At 41.2% G+C, this 26,506-nt stretch overlaps 1 protein-coding gene across 1 annotated transcript in view; it reads left to right on the forward strand.

The window, feature by feature from the left end:
• The first annotated feature begins 1,036 nt into the window (after positions 1–1,036).
• Positions 1,037–26,506, forward strand: part of SH3GL3 (SH3 domain containing GRB2 like 3, endophilin A3) — a 74,104-nt gene continuing 48,634 nt past the window's right edge. The window contains exon 1 of the mRNA XM_007066832.4: positions 1,037–1,746. Within this exon, the coding sequence (XP_007066894.2) occupies positions 1,702–1,746 (45 nt within the window). The 5' untranslated portion in view covers positions 1,037–1,701. The remainder of the gene's footprint in view (positions 1,747–26,506) is intronic.

Raw genomic sequence — 26,506 nt, forward strand, 5'->3', positions numbered from 1 at the left:
CTAATGGCTAAGAGAAGAGTCCCATTCAGCAGACAACTAGATCCCTTCATTTGACATCTTTTTATGCATGTTTCAGATTGAACTGTGACCCTGAAATACACACACTTTGGGGGTGAGTGGCTTCCCGCAAAGGTTCAAACATGTCAAGGCAAATTACCTCCTCCCTCTGAAAAAATATTTAAATCTTATGTCTTTTAAGACAGTCTCATGACTTGGGGGGGACCTGACTCATTATTTTTTGAAGGCTTTAGAGGGACAGTACTATAGTCAGCACTGCCCATCCCAAGCATTCAAGAATCATGAGTCAAACCCCACCACATTATTCCTTTGCCACAGCCACTGCTCAATTAAAGAATAGTATTATTACTATTAGTGTTACTAATCATTTCTCTTACTATTAAAGGAGGTGAATTTTGACTACACCAAATTTGGATCAGAAATTTTGTTTTTGCCTTAATACAGATAGCCCTATTTGCAAAATTTGGATCCATGACTTCGGAGTTTGAAATTTGGCTGAGTTCAGGTGTGTGGTCTCGCTGCTGTCTCATCCCTTGATCATTATTATTAACCAAATCAGTTCCAAATCACTCTGGCAATGCCTTGCCGCCTCTTTACTGTATTCACATCTTCCAAGTTTCTTGTAGCAATCAAAATCCTGTGCCAAACACAACAGTGAAATGCACTATATGAATGACATAGGTGTAGCATAGATAGATAGGTAAGCAGGTCTTGGGGGGGTATCTGGGATGGGTAAATGAAGAAGATAGAGAGAGGAAAAATTAGATAAAGATGAGAAGAAATATAGGCTGCTGGTGTATTAAGTCCACATCCTATCATGGTCACCATTAGTGTTTCATTGTTTCCTTGCAATCCCCCAACTGTTTTTTTCCTCTCCCCAGCTGCAGTCTCTTGTCTTACACTTAGATTTTAAATGCTTTGGGCAAGGAACAGTCTTTTTGTTCTGTTTGTACAGCGCCTAGCACCCTGGGGTCCTGGTCCATGATGAGGACTCCCGGGTGCTACAATAAATAACAATAGAGATGTGGGAAAGGTGCATGGGATTGACTGGACAGAGTTATTGGTTAGAGATGAGGCGAGAGAAAGAAAGAGAAAGATGAGACAGAGTGGCTGAGAGATTGACAAGGAAACTGATTAGGGAGCTAGGCAGCCAGCCAGATGGATAAAGGGATAGGCGGCCGGCCTCCGGGTGCTTGGAGAAGTGTGCAGCGTGGGAATGATGCCCCAGCCTGCATTCAGACGTTCCTGTGTGTGTTCTCGGGCTGGTAGCAGCCTGGCAGGGACCTCTCCGGCCTACTCAACGCTCCCTCCCTCCCCGAGGTGCTGGAACCTCTTGGCTCCCTCCTTCTACCGTCTCCATGCAACACTGGAGCGTGGGCGTCATCGGATGCCCCAATCGGCAGACAGCGGCGGCTCTCTCATTTGCATAGACTGCGCCGGGGGCCAATGGCCTGGCAGCTGTGGAGCCCGTCTGGAAGGCGATGTTTCCACCCGCGCGCGGGGTTCCAGCGCGGTGGGTGCCCGTGACAGAGCCAGCGGCCGGGCTGGCACGAACAGCCGCGAAGGGACGGGCCGGGCCGGGCGCTCGGCCTGGGCAGCGCTAGGAGCCGCCTATTGTTCGCTGCGGTGCAGGCTCCTGGGAGCGGCTGCTGAGCCCAGAGCAGCGGGCGCCGCGGGGAGAGGATGTCGGTGGCGGGACTGAAGAAGCAGTTCCACAAAGCCAGCCAGGTCAGAGCAGCGGTCCCCGGGGCGAGCCCCAGCTGACTGGCATGCAAGGGTAACCCCTGCGCGCCCTCTGCGGGGAATTACCCCCTCTCACGCAGGGGTTTCCCTTCACCTTCTCTGTCCAGGTGGCAGGATTACCCCCTCCCATACAGGGTTACACTTTAACCCTCCCCTGCTGCGGGTGGTTACCCACTCACCCAGGGGGTTACCTCCAATCCCTCCCCTTCCAGGGAGAGAGTTGTCAAACTACTCTTATCGCCCCCTTGTACCCTGGAATTTATTCCTTTATTCACCCAGAAGGATGACCCCCCCTTGAATCTGCCCTTCCTGAGGTTGGATTACCCCCCTCACCCAGGACATTACTCCCCCCCCCCCATGCTATTATTAATGTTAATTAATTGTTTTGTGGCACTGCCCCAATCAAGGACGTACTAGGTGCTGTATACAGGTCTCTCTCATCCAAACTATTAGTTACATCATGTCCCTCCACAAATGGCCCCTTTACTAGTCCATCTGGGGGACTATCCTGTTGTTCTCCTGGATTTACTCTTCCATTCTGGGATGTCACCCTCTTGTCTTACAGGGGTTATCCCCTTCCAAGGAGTTTCTCCCATTTCTAAGTGTCATATTCTATCATCCATTTCTAGGGGACTTTACCACTCTCAGCTTCCAAGGAATTGCCACTTCTCCTCTTCCTCTCCCCATGGTTCATCTTTTACCGTGATCGTTTCCTCTCCTATTGTCTACCACCTTTATGTCATGTGACTCTCTTACATACTTTTGCTGATTTTCTCCAGGATACGAAACCCCCTTTGGTAGCAGGTGAATTGATTGCAGTGTATCATGAGCTGACATGAAAAGAATGTATTTTTGCTGATAGTTTCAGGAGCCATTCTCTATAGCTGAAGTGTATAGAAATCTGTCCAGTGAAGATGCTGAGCACCAGACACCTGTGTAGGTTAGATTGTTTGTTTGTTTGTTTGTTCTAAGCCCCAAGAGCTATGTAATTCGGTTTGCTGTTATTAATGATAATGGCAGCACTGAAATCAGCTGTAACCTGTTGAGTCTAGTTAGGCTCAGCTTGTTCTTGCTGTGAATGCGGAAAATGAAGGTTCACTGCCTGATTGCCTGGCTGTCATTTTGTTGTGTTTTGTTGTCTTTATTTCTAGTATCTGATGGTTTGTGAACAATGCACACACATCAAAAATGTTTGGAAGGGAGTCATGTTCTTGTCTTTCCTTGCAATAATGTCTTTTCAAGGCATCTGACTAATGTTTGGATGAAACAGTGTTCTGAATCTACATGCTGTGCTCAACTCTCATCATGCCCATGACAAAATGTGGAGATCCCTAGATAAAGATATTTAAGGGGTAACTTGCAGATAGTTCAGGCTTGTTGTGCACCTTGAGTGTAAGATCTCTTATGATGATAAATGATACAACCTTAAGTGTGGTGCCTTCATAATACAGACAACAAAAGCCCCATAGCTGAGGACGTTAGAGACGTAACCCACAACAAAAGCAACATATAGTGTAGAAATTGCTAGTGACAGTGTGTTGCAATCTACCCAGTCCTCTTGGAGATAATGAGCTAACAGAAACCAAAGTGGTGTATGTCTGGAACAAGATAATAGAAATGTAGTGAGATGTGATACTGCACTGCTTCCTATATTTAGTACGGCATATAACTAGGACATTTTAAAAAGCACATCATGACCCAGAGCCTGATGTTTCTCCTATTGTGGTCAAGACAAAGCTCCCATTTCTTTCTGTGGTGCAGGATTGAATCCATAGTATGAAGTAAAGTGACTCAAGACACCTATGATTCTTAAGTAAAAGCAATAGTATAGCTGAAATTCCAAGGTGGGCTGGGAGTGAGGAAGGCATATTGCATCGTGTTCTCGAAAATGCTGAACAAAATCCAAGGCAGTTGTTTTAGAACAAATTCTGGAAGAATTCAGCAGCTAGTATTGGGTGACATGGAACAGGGTAAAGTAATAGATGGAAAACACACAAGAGAAATTAGGAGTTTATGTATGGTCAAAATTGATATGCTATCTAACTAATATGACTAACCCTCACCAATCCATCCTCCCCATGCACATACTCATATACTTTAAACTAATTTATAGCAGACAAACAAGGAGAGCAAAAAATAAGCCAGGGCAATAAAGAGGTTATGCCAAATGAAAATATTATGATAGAATTAAATTTAGAGAGTGTACTTATAATAATTACAAGACAAGCAAATGTGGAGCATGAACGGAATATTGCTCATAAGGGCTTTTTATTTGTAAGTGCATAAAGAATAAGAAATCATTGAAGGAGGCATAAGTATCTTTCTGTATATGGAATGAATAAGAGATGTCAAGGATAACTGTTGACAGAAGAGGTAGGAAGGCTTTGCTTGGGGGGAAAAATGAAATTAATTCTTTGCCTTAGTGTTTCCAAAGAAGGATGGGGGCAGATGACAGAAACAGGCAAATTTCCCAGAGGAGGGCGAGGAAATACTAAAGGGAATGAGGATCATGCCAGGCATGTGATAAAGAAATGAGAGCATTTAAAGACTGACAGAACTTGAAGACAAGAAATCTAAAGAAAGAAGCAAGTGAGATCAGAGTCTACACTTACCAAATGCATTAATAATGTTGAAAATACAGAGATCTTGGCATTTCATGTTACAAGAGATTCTTATCCTGTTACAACAGGCAGGATATTCTGTTCGGCTGGCATAACCCAAAGCTCTCTGTTCCAGTCTCTTGAACCTGGAATTTCATTAGTATGTCTCCATTTATTGTAAATATAACTTACAAAATTTGTCATTGAACTGCTTGCTGCTCTTGGGACCAGAGAAGACTTCAGAACATTCTATAAAAAGAGAGTGCTTTTTCATTTTCTTTCTGTGTTGCAGTTTTTACATCACCTTTCTACAAGCTTCTTGTCCGTTAATTTTACTTACAAGTTCTGAATTTCAGGAAAAAACATAATTACAAAATGTCTTATAAACCACAAACATTTGAATTGACTATTTAAATAACATGGATATGACTTTAAAATGTTAATGTAGTTTGTCAAAACTTGTGAGCAAATAAATTTTGTTTTTGTTTTGTTTTAAAGGTCCTAAATAAAAGTGTCCAGTTTTTACTGCTTTAAAGGAGTTCATAGAAAGTTGATGACATGGTCTTACTTCTTTGGTCAGGGTACTAAAAGATCCTCTTGCCTGTGGATTTGTAACTGTATTTTTTAGTTCATGATAAATGTTTGTTTCCTGAAGTTTTGCCCTATTTGAATCCCCCCACCCCTTTAGAAGTACAAGTCCACAATGACCCTCATTTCATCAGCCCACTGTTTGGTAGTAATTTTTGATGGTTAGTGATAGAAAGCCATGAGAATGTCTGTCTTTTATTTACTACATGAACTCAGCTCTTCATTGCTATATTAATTGTACTTTTGCCTATTTCAGCTTCTAGGGGCAAATTCTGCCCCACCTTATATCCTGTGCAAGTCCATTGACTTCATTCTGGTTTCAGATGTTGTAAGTAAAGTTAGAATTTGGCCTTAAATACATAATAGCTTTTTGGGGGTGGTAGTGAAAGAGTTAAGAATCTTGAATAAAACTAGAAAGGCAACAACCACTTTATTATGTATCTTATTTAGGCTGAATTTAAATACAGACAATGCAAGCAAACTGGAGCCAGGAGCATTCTCATTCCCATGTACCTCCTCTGACTGATAAGACACTTAACCAGTGATGCACAAGATAGAAGCACTGGAACATCAAAATAACTCTCGTTGGTCTATCATTGGCTCTGAGGGCAAGACATTTCTGAGAGCTGATTAATTCTATTATGGGCCTCATTTACAACACAGGTTTTCTCCTGTTTATTGATATATTTCCAAATTGAAATTAAAAAAAAAGCAACCTACCGAGAACTTTCCTTTTGATCAATAGCTTGTCTACCACAGTTGTAGCTTCTGTTTCCTGTTTTTTAACTCAAAAACATTTTGCCACAGTAAGTTTGTCTTACTTTTTTGTACTGCTTTTGTAATCCTTTCATATCACAGTTACATGTGTGTGGTAACCTAAATTGTGGTTGTATTTCATTTTCAGGTTAAGCTAGGAATGTTTTTTAGAGAGAGGTTTCTGTTTTTAATAAAGCTATAAACAGAGATGGTGCATCATGTACCTTAACACTTAGGAGCTATTATTATTTATTGAGCTCCAAAACTGTGTAAGGCCCAGCAGCTGAATATAAGGAGACATGAGCTGGTATTTTCAAAGGGGCTGGGCACCACTCAGTGGGAGTTGAGTGCCTCATGCCCTTATTCTCCTTGGAGAATTAATGCCTTGGTGTCTGAGTCAGGGAGCTTTCAATTGCACTCTCAATACATTTTTGACTTTTTAAAAAATATACTATAATTATAAAACCTGTGGTTGGTGCAGGAGTCCTTATGCAACAACATCTTCTGTATTTACAGCCTACTCAAACAACTCTGCTTAAATAGTTATCAAGTATATTCCTTGCATTGGCTTCTGAAAGATAGCAGTAGTAGATGTCAATGATTGATGCCCAAAGGCTAATGATGATTCATCTAACAACGTCAAAGGAAATTTTATCCTGTGATCTTGTCTCTTTATATGCCCTTAATGACACAAACGTCTCTCTAGGTAATGGATCTGTAGCAAATATTTTTGAAGGCCTCCTTGTATTGATTGTACTGTTCGCTGTCACCAATGCCTACTTTCAGGCCAGAGGCTGATCTCTTTGACATTGTTCTAATTACACTGATTTAAGTGGACTAAATCAGGAGTAACTCTAATGTAAGTATGATCAGAATCAAGAGCTTAGTTACTTCCTTACGGAAGAATGTGTCTCTGTATGTCTTTCTTTTCCTCTTTCTTCAATATAAATATCTCAAAGGTGGATGACATTAGCCTGCATGTAACACCCCCACCTGTTATACCTTTATTTAAATCAGGGCTGACATAGGTTGTCAATGTCCTGATATTAATCAATTTGTTTTATTTTTACTATAAACTAACTCAGTGCTGTGTTGAAATGGAAGGGTGTATTTACCCCAGTTAAGTTAATAACCTGTGATGTGCTTGTGTGTCTTCAGAGCAGGGTGGGCAAACTTTTTGGCCTGCTGGGTATGGAAATTGTATGGCGGGCCATTAATGCTCACGAAATTGGGGGTTGGGGTGCAGGCTCCAGCTGGGGGTGAGGGCTCTGGGGCGGGGCCAGAAATGAGGAGTTCAGGGTTCAGGAGGGGGCTCTGGGCTGGGGCAGGGGGTTGGAGTGTGTGAGAGCTCCAACTGAGGGTGTGGGCTCTGGGGTGGGGCTGGGGATGAGGGGTAGGGGGTGCAGGAGGGTGCTCTGGGCTGGGACTGAGGGGTTCAGAGGGTGGGAGGGGGATCAGAGCTGGGTCAGGGGTGCAGGCTCTGGGTGGCACTTACTGTAAGCAGCTCCCTGAAGCAGTGGCATGTCCCTCTCCGGCTCCTATGCGGAGGTGTGGCCAGGCGGCTCTGCACCCTGCCCTCTCTGCAGGTGCCGCCCCTTCAGCTCCCATTGGCCATGGTTCCCTGGACAGTGGGAGCTGCGGGGGCAGCGCTTGGGGTGGGAACAGCGTGCAGAGCCCCTGGCTGCCCCTACACAAAGGAGCTGGAGGTGGGACATGCTGCTGCTTCCGGGAGCTGTACGGACAGGGGCAAACCTTTGACCCTGCTCCCTGGCTGGAGTGGGTCAAGCCCCAGACCCACTCCCCAGAAGGAGCTCGAGGGTCAGATTAAAACGTCTGGAGGGCTGGATGCGGCCGCTGAGCTGTAGTTTGCCCACCCCTGCTTTAGAGGAACCAACAAATCTTCTTATTTCTCTGTAGTGTCTAGGAGAGGGCTGGACACTACAGAGCACACCATTTTGGGGAAAATTTGGGACTGGGAGTGTGTTGGGGTCAGCCTGCAAGAAGTAACTAAGACTGTTAGAGACCAGGGAGTGTGACTTATGTGCTGCTGGCAGGCTTCTGGGGTCAGAGTTGCTGCAGTTATACACAGACACTTAGGGTGTGACTTGCATGCTTGATGCTACCCGTGAATGTCCCAGGTAGAGAGTTACAGTAGCAAAGCATTTGGAACACTCAGGGTTACAGGGTAGGTGGGGATTCAACTCCTTACTGGTCTGGATTATACCCGGAACTGCATAACATAGGTTAAGTGATGCTAAGCAAAAGGACTAAAATAACAGATATCGCACCCACCTTGTATCTAATATCCTGGGACCAACACGGCTACAACACTGCATACATAATGTCTTAAGTAAATAAAACTTTCCTGTGAATTACCCAATGTCCACCTTATATGTAGCTGTGACACTCTGAATATGTTTCCGAGACCCAAAGAAGATCTCTGTGTAAGCTAAAAAGCTTGTCTCGTTCTCCAGCAGAAGTTGGTTCAGTAAAAGATATTACCTCCCACATCTTGTATCTCCTAATAAGAGTTTATAAATATTAACAGAAGCAGAGAATCTAGTACCTGGATAAACCAAAAAGAGGCAAATAATATATGTGAAAGAAACCCTAAGTCTCTCTCACTATTGAGAGAGAAACTCACTTTGACTGAACGACACTTATAATTGTGCCAAGGGACCACCAACTCTTATCACATAAAGAAAAGGAGTACTTGTGGCACCTTAGAGACTAACCAATTTATTTGAGCATAAGCTTTCGTGAGCTACTCACTTCATCGGATGCATACCGTGGAAAGTACAGAAGATCTTTTTATACACACAAACCATGAAAAAATGGGTGTTTACCACTACAAAAGGTTTTCTTTCCACCCACACCCCACTCTCCTGGTGGTAATAGCTTATCTAAAGTGATCACTCTCCTTACAATGTGTATGATAATCAAGATGGGTCATTTCCAGCACAAATCCAGGGTTTAACGAGAACGTTTGGGGGGGGGTAGGAAAAAACAAGGGGAAATAGGTTACCTTACATAATGACTTAGCCACTCCCAGTCTCTATTCAAGCCTAAGTTAATTGTATCCAATTTGCAAATGAATTCCAATTCAACAGTCTCTCGCTGGAGTCTGGTTTTGAAGTTTTTCTGCTGTAATATCGCAACGTTCATGTCTGTAATCGCGTGACCAGAGAGATTGAAGTGTTCTCCGACTGGTTTATGAATGTTATAATGTTATAATTCTTGACATCTGATTTGTGTCCATTTTATGGTCACATAAACACCACCCTATACCGGAAACCTACTGACCGCTATTCCTACCTACATGCCTCCAGCTTTCACCCTGACCACACCACACGATCCATTGTCTACAGCCAAGCTCTGCGATAGAACCGCATTTGCTCCAACCCCTCAGACAGAGACAAACACCTACAAGATCTCTATCAAGCATTCTTACAACTACAATACCCACCTGCGGAAGTGAAGAAACAGATTGATAGAGCCAGAGGAGTTCCCAGAAGTCACTTACTACAGGACAGGCCTAACAAAGAAAATAACAGAACGCCACTAGCCGTCACCTTCAGCCCCCAACTAAAACCCCTCCAACGCATTATTAAGGATCTACAACCTATCCTGAAGGATGACCCAACACTCTCACAAATCTTGGGAGACAGCCAGTCCTTGCCTACAGACAGCCCCCCAACCTGAAGCAAATACTCACCAGCAACCACATACCACACAACAGAACCACTAACCCAGGAACCTATCCTTGCAACAAAGCCTGTTGCTAACTGTGCCCACATATCTATTCAGGGGACACCATCACAGGGCCTAATAACATCAGCCACACTATCAGAGGCTCATTCATCTGCACATCCACCAATGTGATATATGCCATCATGTGCCAGCAATGCCCCTCTGCCATGTACATTGGTCAAACTGGACAGTCTCTACGTAAAAGAATAAATGGACACAAATCAGATGTCAAGAATTATAACATTCATAAACCAGTTGGAGAACACTTCAATCTCTGGTCACGCGATTACAGACCTGAAAGTTGCAATATTACAACAGAAAAACTTCAAAACCAGACTCCAGCGAGAGACTGTTGAATTGGAATTCATTTGCAAATTGGATACAATTAACTTAGGCTTGAATAGAGACTGGGAGTGGCTAAGTCATTATGCAAGGTAAGCTGTTTCCCCTTGTTTTTTCCTACCCCCCTACCCTCAGACGTTCTTGTTAAACCCTGGATTTGTGCTGGAAATGGCCCACCTTGATTATCATACACATTGTAAGGAGAGTGATCACTTTAGATAAGCTATTACCAGCAGGAGAATGGGGTGGGGGGAGAGAAAACCTTTTGTAGTGGTAAACACCCATTTTTTCATGGTTTGTGTGTATAAAAAGATCTTCTGTACTTTCCACAGTATGCATCCGATGAAGTGAGCTGTAGCTCACGAAAGCTTATGCTCAGAAATATTGGTTAGTCTCTAAGGTGCCACAAGTACTCCTTTTCTTTTTGCGAATACAGACTAACATGGCTGTTACTCTGAAACCTGTCTTATCACATAGTCCATCAAATGGTGGAGTATTTCAGCCACTACCAATCTGAATTAGGTATGATGAATCAGGAACTTACAGAGAAAGCCCTTGTATCCTGTAGCTAGATGTCAGAGCGCAGTCTGCTGTTCTCGTTTGGGTAGCAATGAGCAGAAGTTTGGGTAGGAAAGGAGAGTGGGGAAAGGAATTTGATTGTTCCATCTGTTGTCTTGTGTTTTTGGTTTGGAATTATTTAATTATGCATGGTGGAATATTACATCTTTTGAATATTTAAAAAATACTGCTGCCAAGGTCAAAAAATCAGTGTCTCTTTCTTCCATGTACATAGAGATAAATATTCAACCAGGCAATATCTGCAGTATCCTCTTCCTCTTCCACACATATTAGATGATGTTATGTGGTTGGTGGTTTATTTTCATGTAATCTGTAGACTGATAGTTATAATGCAATAAGTGTAGATTTTCAGTGGCAAAAGGCTCTAGGGAGACACTGTAGGCTTCTGTATATTTTAAAAAATATATTTTTTTCTCTCTAGAGAAAATGGTCCTTGGAAAATGAGAAGTTCTTTCTTCAAATATTTTGTTTTAGTACAAGAGTGTAAAGAACTGGGAGGAAGTAGGGTACTGTGGCTAAGGCCCTGGTCTGGGACTTTAGAGATTATAGAAAAGTAGGACAGGAAGGGACCTCAATAGGTCATCTAGTCCAGTCCCCTTCACGGAGGCAGGACTAAGTATTAGCTAGACCTTCCCTGACAGGTCTTTGTCGAACCTGTTCTTTAAAATCTCCAGGGATAGAGATTCCACAACCTCCCTAGGTAACTTGTTTCTCTTTAACTACCCTTACAGTTAGGAAGATTTTCCTGATGTCTGATGTAAATCTCCCTTACTACAATATGAGCCCATTACTTCTTGTCCTGTTCTCAATGGTTAAGGAGAACAATTTATCACCCTCTCCTTTATAACAACCTTTTAAATACTTGAAGACTGTTATAATTTCTCCTCCTGTTCCCCGGACTTCTCTTCTCTACAAACCCAATTTTTTCAAACACTCCTTGAAAGTCATGAACTTCTAGACCTTGATTCATTTTTGTTGCTCTCCAATTTGTCCACATTGTTCCTGAAGCATGGTGCCCAGAAATGGGCACAATACTCCAGTTGAAGCCTTATCAGTGGTGAGTAGTGTGGAAGAATTATTTCTCATGTCCTGCTCACAACACTTCTGTTAATACATCCCAGAATAATATTTCCTTGTTTTGCAACAGTATTACATTGCTGACTTTCATTTAGTTTGTGATCCACTATAACCCCCAGATCCTTGTCTGTAGTACTCATTCCTAGGCAGTCATTTTCCATTTAGTATTTGTGCAATTAATTATTCCTTCCTAAGTGTAGTACTTTGCATTTGTTCTTATTGAATTTCATCCTATGTATTTAGACCATTTCTCCAGTTTGTCAAGATAATTTTGAATTCTAATCCTGTTGTCCAAAATGCTTGCAATCTCTCTCAGCTTGGTATGATCCACAAACTTTATAAGTGTACGCTCTATGTCACTATCCAAATTATTTATGAAGATATTGAGTAGAACCAGACTCAAGACAGATCCATGTGGGACACCATTTGAATATGCCCTTCCAGCTTGACTGTGAACTGATTGATAACTACTCTCTGTGTGCAGTTTTCAAACCATTTGTGCACCCACCTTATATAGTAGGTTTGTCCAAGACTATATTTCCATTGTTTGTTTATGAGAAGGCCATGTGAGACAGTATCAAGGCTTTACTAAAGTCGAGATATCACATCTACTGCTTCATATCTGAGCTATTCACAAGCCTTAGTACCCTGTTAAAGAAGGATATGGGTTTAGTTCCCAGCTGTGTGACAGATTTCCTATGTAACATTGAGCAAATTATGTAATCATCCTGTGTCTCAGTTCCACATCTGTAAAACAGGGATGGTACTTCCCTACTATATAGGTGTGTTGTGAGGATAAATCTGTTAACCACTGAGACACTGAAATACTATGGGATGATCCTGAGGAAGGCAGAATTAGTTACATCTGTCATAAAAGTGTTTAGTTAGTCTGCGCAGTCAGCATGTTAGCAAAATGTTTGCCAAATTTGCATGTCTATGGTGGCAGGACAGTGAGGGATGAGGGGAAGCCTCCCTAATCTTTAAGGCATTCATTTGCACAGCAGGAAATGGATGTAAAACTTTAAACATCAATAACACTCACAACGAGGGCACAATAAAAGGGCTGCAGTCAAGATGGACAAGAAAAAAAGGAAAGAAGGATGAACTTGTAGTTCATCACCAAACGGAAAGCCAGTCTGGAATCTATTCCCAGCATTACCACTTACTACCTCTGTAATAGTGGGCATGTTGCTTAAGTTCTCTGTCTCTCAATTTCTACACTTGTAAACTGGTGACAGTAATATCTATTGCCCTGGAATATTTTCAGCCTGGGGCTTTCTTACCCAAACATGTAAAATGCATTTTGATCCCCAGATGAAAGGGGCTTTAGAAATACAAATGATTACATTATTTGATGTCTGTGCAAGCCTATTCCCAGTTTTCAAATGTCTTTTTAGACTAGACATCTTCTAAAAACTGTCTGCTCTCTACAATTAGGGGTGCTAGGATGTTTAAATCCCCATGCCAGGAAACCCACGCATAAGGGCATGTCTCCAAGAGAAGCAGTTGTGACCATTTCAGTCTCCTTCCAGGTCATGAACTAGCAGCAGACAGTAGTAATGTAAACATGCATTTATGATTTCTAGAAATGGAACTCTTAAGGCTTGCAGTAGGTGGGTCACCAAGTCTGGGAGCTGAGAATCTAATATTGACGCAGCCTGTAATTTGGAGAGTGTATTTAAAAGTGTATTTAAAAACTATTCTCAGAAAATCATTACAGTAGAGAAAATTTGTTTATAAAGTCAGATCTGGAACTGTCTTCCTTAAGTCGTGTATCCTTTTAAAATTTTCTTGCTTTATTGGAGCGTGTCACACAAGCATAATGAAACTCCAGGCTGAAGCTGACACTCCATTGTTACTCATATTATTGTCTGAGTCACTGCAGAACATACTGTGTGATATATTACACTATGTTCTCTGGAGAACCTGCAATACTAAGGACAAGTAGACGAGTTACACACAGTAACAGTGTCACTTTTAAATGTCCTTGTATTTATTAGTTTGCATCACTACCTAAATGCTACTTGAATCTGTCTTAAATATTACTTATTTGTTAAACATAGCCAAATCCTCTTATCAGTTACACCAATGCAGCATTTAGCCCAGAAGCCATATTTTAAATACAAAAGGACAGATTCTGCTTTCAGTTTCACTTGGGTAAATCTGCAGTGACTCGGAGTATGCATATGTACCAATAAAAGAAACAGTGTAAGAATCTGCCCCTCACAGCCTCATTCTATATGCACCATTCCTGTTGACATAAATGGGAGATCCCTGTGTGTTCAAGGGCATGACACAGTTGCAATTTTAAAACAAAACTAAAGTGAAGAATGAGTTGAAATATATATTCCATCTGCTTATTGTGCGTTCCATGAATCAGGCCCCTCTGTAACTTGCATATAAACATGTAAGAAACCTGACAGTTAGAAAATGTCCCCTTCATCACCCCCTTTGTAACAGAATTGCTGCCTTGATTTGTAATTGTGTTGTTAAAATAATTTTATATTAATACCACTTTCATGTTTGTATATTAGAACAGGAGAACTTTGTATTCTGTACCATTCTTATTATAAATGGATCTCATGCACTCACACCACAGAAATTAAGCCACTTCTGGAGTTCTCTTATGGTTTGACATTTAGAAAATTGGGAGATGAAGGGCACAAGATACAATTTTTAATAACACTTCTAACAGGCCCTATTAGAAAGTGGACTGTTGAGTGCTGTCACATTGTATGTTGAATTCTATACTATACAGCCCTGTTCTCTCATCGTCATACATGTTTTTACCATTAAAGTTAATATCGGTTACTCATATGCGTTACTCATACGTATGAGCATATATACTTTAATTTCTTAAAGCATCTCAATTATCAACAGCTGTGTAAGTGAAACACAAAAATAACTTGGCCTTGTATGCTTCCTTTCCAGAGAACAGGGCTTTGAGTCTCCGATGAGAATAAGTTCTGTTTCTGTACTACACTAATTAAACTATATTTTTTTATATTGTACCTAGGTTAACGAATCCTACAAAAGAGCCATCACTGTAGTGACATCAGTCTAGTTAGGAAGAGAGTATGACTGTGACTAAGTACAGAGGCTACGACCTTATATGAAATCTAGGGTTTTTTTCTATGAATGGCAATTCCAATGATCTTTGTGTGCATGCTTGTATTAGAGATTTATAGCCAAAAGGAAGGGGAAATTTTCCTCTTCTCTTTGTTGAAACTTAATGAAATAGAATATTATGACTCTAATATAAGCAATGCTTAATGATGATAATATTTAGTTCTTATCTAGCCTTTTCCTTCCCTAGATTTCAAAGTACTTTACAAAGGAAGGTAGTATCATTGTTCCCATTTTACAGCTGGAAAAATTAAGGTACATGGCAGTGAAGTGACTTGTTCAAGGTCATAAGGCATGTCAGTGGCAAAGTCAGTATTAGATTTCTTTTTGTCTTTACTCCAAATCCAGTGCCCTTCAGTTAGAAATACTGCCTTCCGATTTTAATGGGATTTGGATCAGTGTAGAAAGGTACAATCCACCGCTCAGTATATTTCCCCACCCCCCACCCCCCATTAAATTTTGCATGCAATTGCTGGTTGGCATAAAACTGTTGGTATGACCTTCATATAAATATTTTGGGCCAAATTTGTTGCTGGTGTCATTCCATTGATTTCATCAGAATTACAGCAGGGATGAATTTGGCCCTTTCCTTTAACATTTCTGATTTTAAAATGCTTCTATTACTGTCAAGTGACAATTTAAGCGCTAGGATTTTCAGGTAGTGATTAATCAGAATCTATCTAATATAGGATATCTGTCTCAGGTTGTTGCTCCCATTCAAAATTCTATACTTGTCCTTAAATTTTCCTGTTGGTAGAAGTAGAAACAGAACTTTGGAAGGTGGCCTCACTGTCTCCTAAGTCACAGAATGCTGCCAGTACGCATTGTTTTCCATCTCCAGAAGAGGATATAACACTTCTCAGTCTGGCCTCTGTCACAGCAAAGAGGGAGGAAGGGGGAAAGAAACCACATGAAAGTAAATTATTAATCAAAGCCTATAACTTTTCATCCTCTTCAGCACTAGTGGTTTCATTTTGCTATCTAGAAATCCCTTCCTAAGAAAGTCATGATAAGATTTTAAAAGAAAACAGGTCAAATTTTGCTGTCATTTACAGTGGTGTAAATCCAAAGTAAATCCCACAGAAGTCAATAGAAGCGGGTTGTAAATGCGGAGAGAATCTGACTCTCAACCTTTACTCAGCACAGAGTTTGCTAGCTTCTCATTTTGTGATCTTTCAAAAGCTAAATATTTCCCACTTAGTATAATTTTCTAAGCAAAATACTAAGACCATTAACTGATTCAAACTAGATAGCTGTGCAAAAAGTATGAAATATAGTAAAACCAAACAAAATAATAGCAAAAAATTGGCATTTTCCTCACCCTTCCCTGCAGCCCCAACTCACACATGCAATGGCCAAGATCTACCTTCAGTTACAATGCTGCAACTCAGTGGAACTTGGCCCCTCTTATTATGTAATTTACATTCATGCTTGCTGGAATCTTGATTCCTCTCTCCTCAGTGTTTCATTTCCCCTCTTATTAAATTAATGGCATGTAGTTGGAAAGACAGGCATAGAAACACAAGTGACATTGATTTGCAGCTTTACAGTTAAAAAAAATATCAATACAAAGTTGACTGAAAGGAATCTGAAGGCTATTTTCTCTCTGTTTTTGGTTGAGCGGGGGGAAGGGGAATATTGTTATTTAAGCCTTAATTTTAATGCACCATCAAAATAAATTAGTTTCATATTCACTGTACTGTCATTAATCCTAATGCACTCGTATTAAATGGTATTGTAGCCTCTTTTATAAGAGTATCTTGTAATCCAGCATGAATTTGTCATTCAAATGAAATAGTGCCACAAGTTCAGAGGAATATTGGAGACTAAGAACTCAATTGGTAGTGCTCCATTTTATCATCAAATTAAAGACGTTCCAGGATTACTTAGAATCTAACTCCACTCCTTGCAGTTGCTTGGGAACATAACCTTGGCAATATTCCAGAGTATCATCACTGGGAAACTCAGGCTATTGAATTAGGCAAGGGAAAAATAAACTGGCAGAAATCTCAATTTTTGAGGAAAATGCAACAGAAGACACACAGAGTGAAATGTGAATTTCTCTAGTGGATGCTTTCTCTAGTCAGAATTGTGGAGTACAACTGCCTTCTTATTCCAAATATTTGTTCTGCTCTTCTAAAGCTTGTTTATAGTGCAGCCCTTCTGCCAGGTGCAGGAGTCAGCAACAAGGGCCGGGTTCAATAGCGAGGACTTCCTCTTAACACTACAAAACAGAACTGGCTTGAGCCCCACGCAGTAATCTGAGAAAATTTAACACCAGCCCGATGGTGCCTCTGAGACAATATTTCTCCACTTACTGGTCGCTGTTCTCTTCTTTCACTAGCCACTGGAGCTTCCTGCTCCCATGACATCATATGCTGAGGTTCTGCCATTTAACCCAGCTCTTAGCAATTTCAGCTCTCAGTGATTTCAGCAGATAGTGGGGAACCTCACAGCCAGTGCAGTCTCCATGGGCACTGTACCTACATAAGGTTTAAAGCTTAACTCCTAGACCAGCTCAGCAGTGATGCCCACTCTAGGAAACATCAGCTGGGAACAAGGACCCTCAAGTGATTCTAATCAGCACTGATATTAAATGCTGGAGAGGGGCAGTTCAAATGGTGTCTAAGGCTCTTTGGGCAGAGTCCACAGCACTAGGTAGGAACCCCTGTCCCCACCCACTCTCTTTTTCACTGGGATTTGGCATCCCTACGTCCTTAGCAAGTGGGGTTCAGTTTAGGGTGACCCCTTCAACCAGGGCATACTATACGCATTTCTGCTACCCTTTACTCACACAATAAGGATAACAACATTTCATTACCCCCGCATTCAAAATACTAGAGTGATTTGTAGCCCCAAACCAGGCAAAACTGAACATTTTGGCAAAACAGCTCCATCTGCTGTGCTAGGCAGAGCAGGCATGTCTATGCAAACACGGTCTGCTCCTGAAGTCTTTTCCCCATCTCATCACGTAGATGTTAGCGGAGAGCTCATTCAGACCCTGCTTACGATAGCAGTTGTCCAGATGGTTGCTCTTAGTAATTTATTTCCATTAATAGCTACTTCCTGTACTGAAAATTACACATATTCTTGTGGAATCAGAAATGGGATTACAGTAAATAAGGCCTGGGCCTATCAAAACTTCAGGGGCATTGACCCAACATGAGCACCTCATGGAAGAAATTAAAATTGTTACCCATAATTCTCATTTAAGAGTGCTTGAAAAATCAAAATCCAGTAAAAATGACTGTTTCTCTTTTGTGAGAGACAAGGTGGATGAAGTAATATCTTCTAATGGACCAACTCCTATTGGTGGAAGGGACAAGCTTTCAAGTTTCACAAATCTCTTCCTCAGGTCTGGAGAAAGAAACTAGTGTCCAAGCTAAATACAAGATGGGACAGAATGTTAAGCATCAAGGGTTCATACATGTCACAGGAGGCTGGTTAAAATTAAGTGGGCAATTTAACACCACTGTAGTCACAGGACAATGGAGGGTTAATAGGCAGCAGGGTGTGTTACAAGTTGTAATGGGCCATAAAATCAGTGACTCTGCTGGACACTGAAAACTATGAACTTAACAAAGTGATGAATGTAAATTCCCAGGCTTATCTTTTGAAGCGGTTTTATTTGAGGATCATGACAGATATGGAGTGATGCTTTGTGAAAAAGTGGTCATCTATGGGTGATACGGTGCTTTTTGTCTTTTATCATTTTTCTGTGCGAGCTCATTCAAGAGTGTAGTGATTGTCCAGTCTCACTCCATAGTTGTTTGGGCATTTGATGCCCTGGATAAGATACTCATGTGTTATGATAGGCGCGTGTAGGAGCCATGGATCTTGAGAGGTGTGTTTGGCGGTGGGGGGACAGACGGACGGACAGTATTGATTGTTATAGCAGTGGAGATATGTCTGTAGGTTTTGCATCTGTTGTTTTTGCAGGATCAGGTGCTGCTTTGAGTTAGTGTGTCCTGGTCTGTGGAGAGCTTACTTCTGATGATAAGGTTTGGGAGTTGTTTTGAAGGCCAGAGGAAGAGGTTCAGGAAAGATTTCTTTCAGGATGGTGGTCCCCATCAAATATGGGTAGTAATTATTTAATGATACCCTGTATGGGTTCCAGTGTGGGTTGGTAGATGATAAGTAGGGATATGTGGTTGGTGGGCTTTTTTTTTTCTCCTGAATTGAAGCAGTTTCTCCCAAGGTATTTGGGTGGCCCATTCCATGATGTGATCTACTTCTTTGGTGGAGGTGTGTATCCTGGATTTTTTCTTCTGAGCATATTCTGTAGTATCTGAGTGCCTGGTGTGACAGGGTCGGGCCAGATGGCTACAGGAGCGTAATAGAAGGCAGATATATTAGCCCCAGACTAAGTAGGTCCCTTTTCCCTGGGTAAGGTAACAGGGAAGGTTCCAGAACAATCAGGAACCTTCTGGAGACAATTAAGACAAGCTGATTAGAACACCTGCAGCCAATCAAGAAGCTGCTAGAATCAATTAAGGCAGGCTAATCAGGGCACCTGGGTTTTAAAAAAAGGAGCTCACTTCAGTTTGTGGTGTGCGTGTCAGGAGCTGGGAGCAAGAGGCACTAGGAGCTGAGAGTGAGAACGCGGACTGTTGGAGGACTGAGGTGTACAAGCATTATCAGACACCAGGAGGAAGGTCCTATAGTGAGGATAAAGAAGGTGTTGGGAGGAGGCCATGGGGAAGTAGCCCAGGGAGTTGTAGCTGTCGCACAGCTGTTCCAGGAGGCACTCTAGACAGCTGTATTCCACAGGGCCCTGGTCTGGAACCCGGAGTATAGGGCGGGCCTGGGTTCCCCCCAAATCCTCCCAACTCCTGGTCAGACACAGGAGGAGTCAACCTGGACTGTGGGTTCAGAAAAACGGCCAAGCTGAGGGCTGCCGTGAAGCTCCAAGGCAAGCAAATCTGCCAGTAAGCGCAAGACCCACCAAGATAGAGGAGGAACTTTGTCACACTGACTATAAATAACATTTCTTGGTGTATCTGGCATGATTACTGGATCTGTGGCGGTAAGTGTGATGATCTTTGGGTTTCTTGTATATAGTTGTCTGTAGCATTCCATTGGTGAAGCATTCCATTGTGTCCAGGAAGTTCATGCTGGTGTGGGAGTGCTCCAGAGAGAATTTGAGGGATGGGTGGTGGTGGTTGAAGTTGTGATGGAAATCTATGAGGGAGTCTAGGTCACCTGTCCAGAAAATGAAAATATCATTGAGGTATTTCAGGTATATCACTAATTTTGTGGCACATTTGTTCAGAAATTCTCTCTGAAGGTGGTCCATGAAGAGGCTGGCTTATTGAGGAGCCATCCTAGAACCCATGGCTGTTCCCATGATGGATAAAGTGTTTGTTGTTAAATGTAAAATTATTATGGGTGAGGATGAAATGGATGAGTTTGGAGATGTTTGGGGTGGATTTCTGAGCAGCGTCCTTTATCTTGTAGATATTTGAGGCAGGCAGCGATGCCATCATGGTGAAGGATGTTGGCATATAGGGAGGTGTGATGTCCATGGTGGCAAGGAGGTGTTCTGAGGGAGGCTGTTAGTGTTGCACAGTTTTTGGAGGAAATTGGCTGTCTTCTGGAGGAAACTGGCCCTTTGTGTGGTCAGTGGTTTGAGGATGGCTTCTATGAGTCCTGACATTCCTGCAGTAAGAATGCCATGGCCAGATATGATGGGACTGCCTGGGTTCCCTTGTTTGTGTATCTTGGGAAACACGTAGAAGGTCCCTGAGCTGGATTCATGGTGGATGAGATTGTAGAGTTTCTCTTGGAGTTGTTTGGGGAATGATTTGATGATATCCTTAAATTCTTGTGTGAATTGTAGTGTGGGGTCTTCTTTCAGTTCTTTATAGTAGGTGGTTTTGAGGAGCTGTTGGTTGGCCTTGTTGACATAGTCATCACAATTGAGATGATGGCACCCTCTTTGTCTGTCTGTTGGTTTGATCGCTACGTTGTGATTAGATGTTAGGGACTGTCCTCTGGGTGGTGGAAAGATTGTGGTGGATATAATGTTTGTTAAGGATTTCAGTGTCCATTCTACCCCACACCCCAAACTCCCAAGCAATTGATAGAATTTAAGGTTTCAGAGTAACAGCCGTGTTAGTCTGTATTCGCAAAAAGAAAAGGAGTACTTGTGGCACCTTAGAGACTAACCAATTTATTTGAACATAAGCTTTCGATGAAGTGAGCTGTAGCTCACGAGAGCTTATGCTCAAATAAATTGGTTAGTCTCTAAGGTGCCACAAGTACTCCTTTTCTTGATAGAATTTAAGTTTCAGATTTTCTTATGTATTCAGTGGTTTCAAATGAATGAATTTGCCAAAGTTCCAGATTGTAGACCAACAAAAGCATGCAGTTTTGTCAGTTAGTTACAAGTGTCTGTATATATACATTAGAAAATGCAGTTTTCTTTTTGCCTTCCTCTGAGGGGCAAAATTGAAGAGGACTGAATGAGTCTCCTTGGTTTTGTTTTAGTGACTCTTTAAGATAAAATTCACTCACATACCCAATGCTACAACAGGTTGCAATGCTTAATTATAAGGCCTGTTTTGTCACAGAGTTCTCTGGGATAAGACAATATACATTAATTGGAGGAAGGTAAAAAATGGTGCAAAATTGGCAGCCTTAATGATCCTTGTGTGTTAGAAGCTGGCTTATTGTCATTAGTTACTTTGCTTGTTTTTGTAGCTGTGAGCCCTTTATACCTCCTTAACATGCTGTCTACTCTATTTGCTCTTCCAGTCATCTTTCCATTTTATAAGGTAATTGCCCCCAGTTTTCTCTGCCCTCAGATACTTTATTTTTGTAGAGATTCCTTCAAAGTCTTTCCACCAATTATCTCTATTTTGATTTCTCTAGGAGTCAAGCTATATTTCCAGATAAATTAATTTTGTCTATTTTTGATTAAGTGTATTTTCCTACAGCACATTCAGTGTGAATGTAACCTTATATCCCTTCAAGGGGACAGTCCTTACCAATTTTTTTAAAGTGAAGTATCTTGACTTTTTAAATCCAGTTATAGCTTCTGATATTTTGTATGGTTCATAAGCCATTAATAAATTCAATGGTAGTTATCCTTTGAGGTTTGATGATCCATTTTTATAGAGTCAAACAATACATTTTGGATATTATAGTTTGTATTCCTCTTTGAGGACTTTCAATTTGTAAAAATAATTGGTGGAAACTGCTGCTTATTGACGATGATAAAAAATTGCGATAATCCATAAAAAGAGATTATGGTTCATATTTGGAAATGTTAAAAGCTATTCAAAGGCCTGACCCAATACCCAGCTGAAATTAGTTCAAGAACTCCTATTGATTTCAGTGATCATTGGATGAAGCCCTGAAGGGTGTGATTTACACTCTTTGTAGTTGAGGACAAACTCAGGCTTGTGGGGCTCAGGTCCTCGCAGGCTTTGCTAGAGCCTGGGCTCCAGCCCAATCCCAGACATCTACACAGCAATGAAACAGCCCCTTGGCCCTAGCCCTGTGATCCTGAGTTGATCCATAGCCATGAATATCTAGTTGCTGTGTAGACATACCACAGAGCTCTTCTTCAGGTGTGAAGTCTGAACAGAAGTTGTTCCAATAAAAGATAGCCTGAGAGACAAGATGGGTGAGGTACTAACTTGTTACATTTTGGCTTTGAAGTGTAGATCCTGAGACAAATAAGTGCTATATATATTAGAGATGGGCCTGAACCAAAATGCTGCATTCAGGTGCTCCCAAACTGCAGGGAAGTTTGACTCCAGAGTTAAGCTTTGTGGATCTCTCTTATATAACACTTTGTATCTAAAGATCCCAATGTGCTCCACAAACTATACATATGATATAACTACAGCAATATCTGCAGGCACCACTGGAGAGAGGGGGGGAAGAGATGGTGGCCTTTAAGCAGTCCTTAGCAATACTCCACAGAGATTCAGCATAAAATACAAGAAGATTAGTTGGAATATTTTGAGTTATAAGCATTTGTCCTGTGTGTGCTAACATATATAACCAGAAAGCCTAACCCCTTTCCTTGAGTTATTTGAGGTTTAGTACCAGAGTAAATACTAATATTAATAGCATGAATAAAAAGAAGATGTTTGTAAATCGGATTAAGAATTGGCTGATTGACAAAAAGACTACAAAAAGTTGTCAGTAGGGGATTATCATTGAATGGTGGTGTTTCTAGTGGGGTTCTGCATGGATTGGTACTAAGCCTGACACTATTCAACATTTTCATCAATAATCTGGAATTAAATATAAAATGACTACTGATAAAATGTGCAGATGACATGAAGATTGGCAAAAAGGTAAATAATGATGAGGACAGAGCAGCCATACAGTGCAATCTGGTTCACTTGTTTATACTGGGTTCATTCAAACAAAATGTGTTTAAATACAGCCAAATGCAAAGTTATACATCTGAGAACAAGAAATGTAGGCCATACATACAGAACAGGGGACTGTAGCTTGGGAAGCAGTGAATCTGAAAAGGATCTAGGGGTCCTAGCAGACAAGCACTTCAAAAAGAGAAATGGGCTAATTTAATTGCTTCACATGGCATATCTTTTAATTCATTCATACAGCAACCCTAAAGATGTTGCCATTGCATTGCTTGATGGAGTATTTTTTATATGTTCAGTTTCTCAGATGTAACATGCTAAATGTTTCAAATGAACGTTTTTAAAATAAGCATTCTGACATGCACAGAGCAATAAGACTATAACTCCACTAACAGTTTCTGTTATTCTAACAGATGAAACTGGAGTAATTCTTATGTTTAGCACACCCATACAATCCAACTATTCTAAGTTGCGTGAAAGTAAGTTCAATTTCTATTGTCTTGGAGTTTTTTAATGTAAAGTGAATTAATTTTAAGTCTGACAATTACAACTCTCCAACATAGCTTATCATTAGTGTTGATTCAGTAGTGCTGTGCAGGAAGCCTGCCTGTGCCTGCCTTTTATTTGCCTTTCTAGTATTCAATACACATAAAAATTGCAATATGTGCTTAGATTTCATTCATTCAGAAAAATTCATTCAAGCTGTTTGCAAGGATTACTCATTTTTAAAGTCTTAATTAATGAAGAACAATGACAAATATTGAATGATTTTTGTCATCCCCCACAAAAATATCTAATACCAAGCGAATATAGCAGACATTGAAAATATATTTGAATAGATGTCTGGGTCAGGAATCAAATTTATATTAAAACAAATACAATGAGCTGATTTAGCAAAGGGACTCGGGTGTTGACTGATCCCAGCTTTTTTTTTTTTATTCTTTCATTTATTTTTCCACAAAGACTCTTTTGAAATCTCAAAAACACTCTTAAAGTTGTAAATATTATTAATAAATGATGAGCTCAGTTCCATAGATGTTTTCTGGTCACCTTATCACTTGGTCAGAATGTACAAGACCGCATCCATGGCTTCACTATGTGTCTACAATGCATCTATCATAAAATTCCCATTGGAAGCAGTTTTGCAAGCTCCAGGGATTTAGATTTAAGTGATCTCTCAACTTGTGGTTAAATGATCTTATTTTACATGCCTTCAGCTGTGCTCTGTAGCAAAGCACATTTATCCCTTTCTCTCACTGGTCTTCAGTAGGAATCTTTGACTACAAGGCATTGTGCCCACACAGGGGTTGAAATACTTCTTGATCTCTTGCACTAGCATTTCAGGGCTGCCTTTCAAAGGAGCTTCAGTTATAATTTCTTCTTTGTCCGTGCATTGAGCTTTATCTGGCTACATGTGCAGTTGGTCGACACTCAGGTGTTAAAATCATTTGTCCACCTGCTGAGGAATTAGTGTTGCCAAGTTGTACATAGGTGCTCTCACACACAACTTTTCACAAACACAGAAGGAGGTCACTGTTTGAAAATCAGTTTCTGCATGTCTTATATGCTATGGGCCCGACTGGCTGCACAGATGTGGAGGAGTAAACAAGAATCTTTCCTACCCCCACCGCTTGCCCCACAGCACAAGAGTGGCACACCACTGTGACGGGTTGGGTCACAGAAACTCCCTGGGGACTGCCACCTGTTATGCTGGGACTACCTCTGAGCCCATTTTCCCTAGCATCTTGGGACTTCAGTACCTTGCCTTGTTGAGCCAGACGCACTAGCCTGCTACAAACACAGGCCCAGGTCCGAACCACGTCCCACAAAAGCTGCAGGCTTAACTGAAAACAGCTTAAGAAGTTCTCCTGTCTCCAACACCCAGATACCCAGTTCCCAATAAGATCCAAACCCCAAATAAATCCATTTTACTCTGTATAAAGCTTATACAGGGAAAGCTCATAAATTGTTCACCCTCTATAACACTGATAGAGATGCACAGCTGTTTGCTCCCCCAGGAATTAATTACTTGCTCTGGGTTAATTAATAAGTAAAAAGTGATTTTATTAAATATAAAAAGTAGGATGTAAGTGGTTCCAAGTAATAATAGACAGAACGAAGTAAGTTATCAAGCAAAATAAAATAAAACATGCAAGTCTAAACCTAATACAATAGGAAACTAAATGCAGGTAAATCTCACCCTTAGAAATGTTCCAATAAGCTTCTTTTACAGACTAGACTTCCTCCTACTCTGGGTCCAGCAATCACTCATACCCCTGTAGTTATTGTCCTTTGTTCCAGTTTCTCTCAGGCATCTCTTTGGGGTGGAGAGGTTATCTTTTGAGCCATCTGAAGACAAAATGGAGGGGCTTCCAGTCTTTCTTTTGTGCAACATCACAGCCACAAGATAGGGTCTCTAGCCACCTGAGAAATTCACATGTCTATGAATGATTCAAGTTTTTTGCAGGCCGACGCTATCATTTACATGTTAGTTTGAATGTTCCCAGGAAAGCTCAGATGTGGATTGGTGTCTCTCAATGTCCATTGTTAGTTAAGTACTCCCAATTACTTGAATAACCCCTTCACACTATGTTGACCAAATCTGGGTGGGAACGGGTCCTACAGCAAACACTTCAAATACAAGCATACAACGCTCATAACTTCAGATATAAAAATGATACATGCATACAAATAGTGTGAATATATTCAGTAAAGCATAACCTTTGCAAATCTATGTTACATGGCATATCTAGCATAAAACATATTTCAGTCATGTCATATTTACACTCATAAGCATATTTCTGGAAAGCATTATGGGGTGCAACGTCACAACCACATCAGGGACTGCTTGCTCCTGGACCCGTTCCCACGCATCCTGAAAGCAGGTTACGAAAAGAGAGGCAAAGAGGGATGGAGAAGCAGAACCCTAGCTGGGCAATGCAGGTCTGAACCACCCATGCTAAGGCTTAAGAACCACAAGCCAGACATACATATGTTTCTGCGTGCAGGATTGCATGTAACAAAGTTGTGACAGCTGAACACTGGCTTGCTCTGAGGTGTAGCAATAAAGTAAAGCAAGAAGAAGCAGGGTCTTCCTCATCTCAATAGCAGTCACAACAGTAGCAGCTGAGGTGGGATCAGGGACAATGATGCAAACAGCAAACTTATTTGTGTTTTGTTTTTTCTTTTGTTATTGAATTGTGCTGTGGAATGCATAGAATCCTCAACAGTCTCAGTAATGTTTGAGGCTGGGGGGGGGTTGTTTTTGTTTTTTTTAAATAATACATGAGAACTGTAATTAGCCTCTGGGCGGCATCAGTACAGAGAGCAGACATCCTAGGTTCCTTCCCAATTCACCGAGGGCCTCATCCAACTCCCATTAAAGCCAGAGGTGCTGTAAGACTGCCATTGACTTCACTGGGAGTTGCACTGGGCAAACTCTTTGATTTGAAATCCAGCTTATGTTACTTTTAGCAGAAAAATGTTGCAGGTTAATCACAACTCTCTGAAATGTCCACGTGAGACTTAATGCTACACATAGTATTTGTGGTAGATACCCAGCAATACACTGGCACCTCACTA

This window comes from Chelonia mydas, chromosome 10 (genome assembly GCF_015237465.2).
Source record: "Chelonia mydas isolate rCheMyd1 chromosome 10, rCheMyd1.pri.v2, whole genome shotgun sequence".
In the NCBI taxonomy this organism is placed as follows: Eukaryota; Metazoa; Chordata; order Testudines; family Cheloniidae; genus Chelonia; species Chelonia mydas.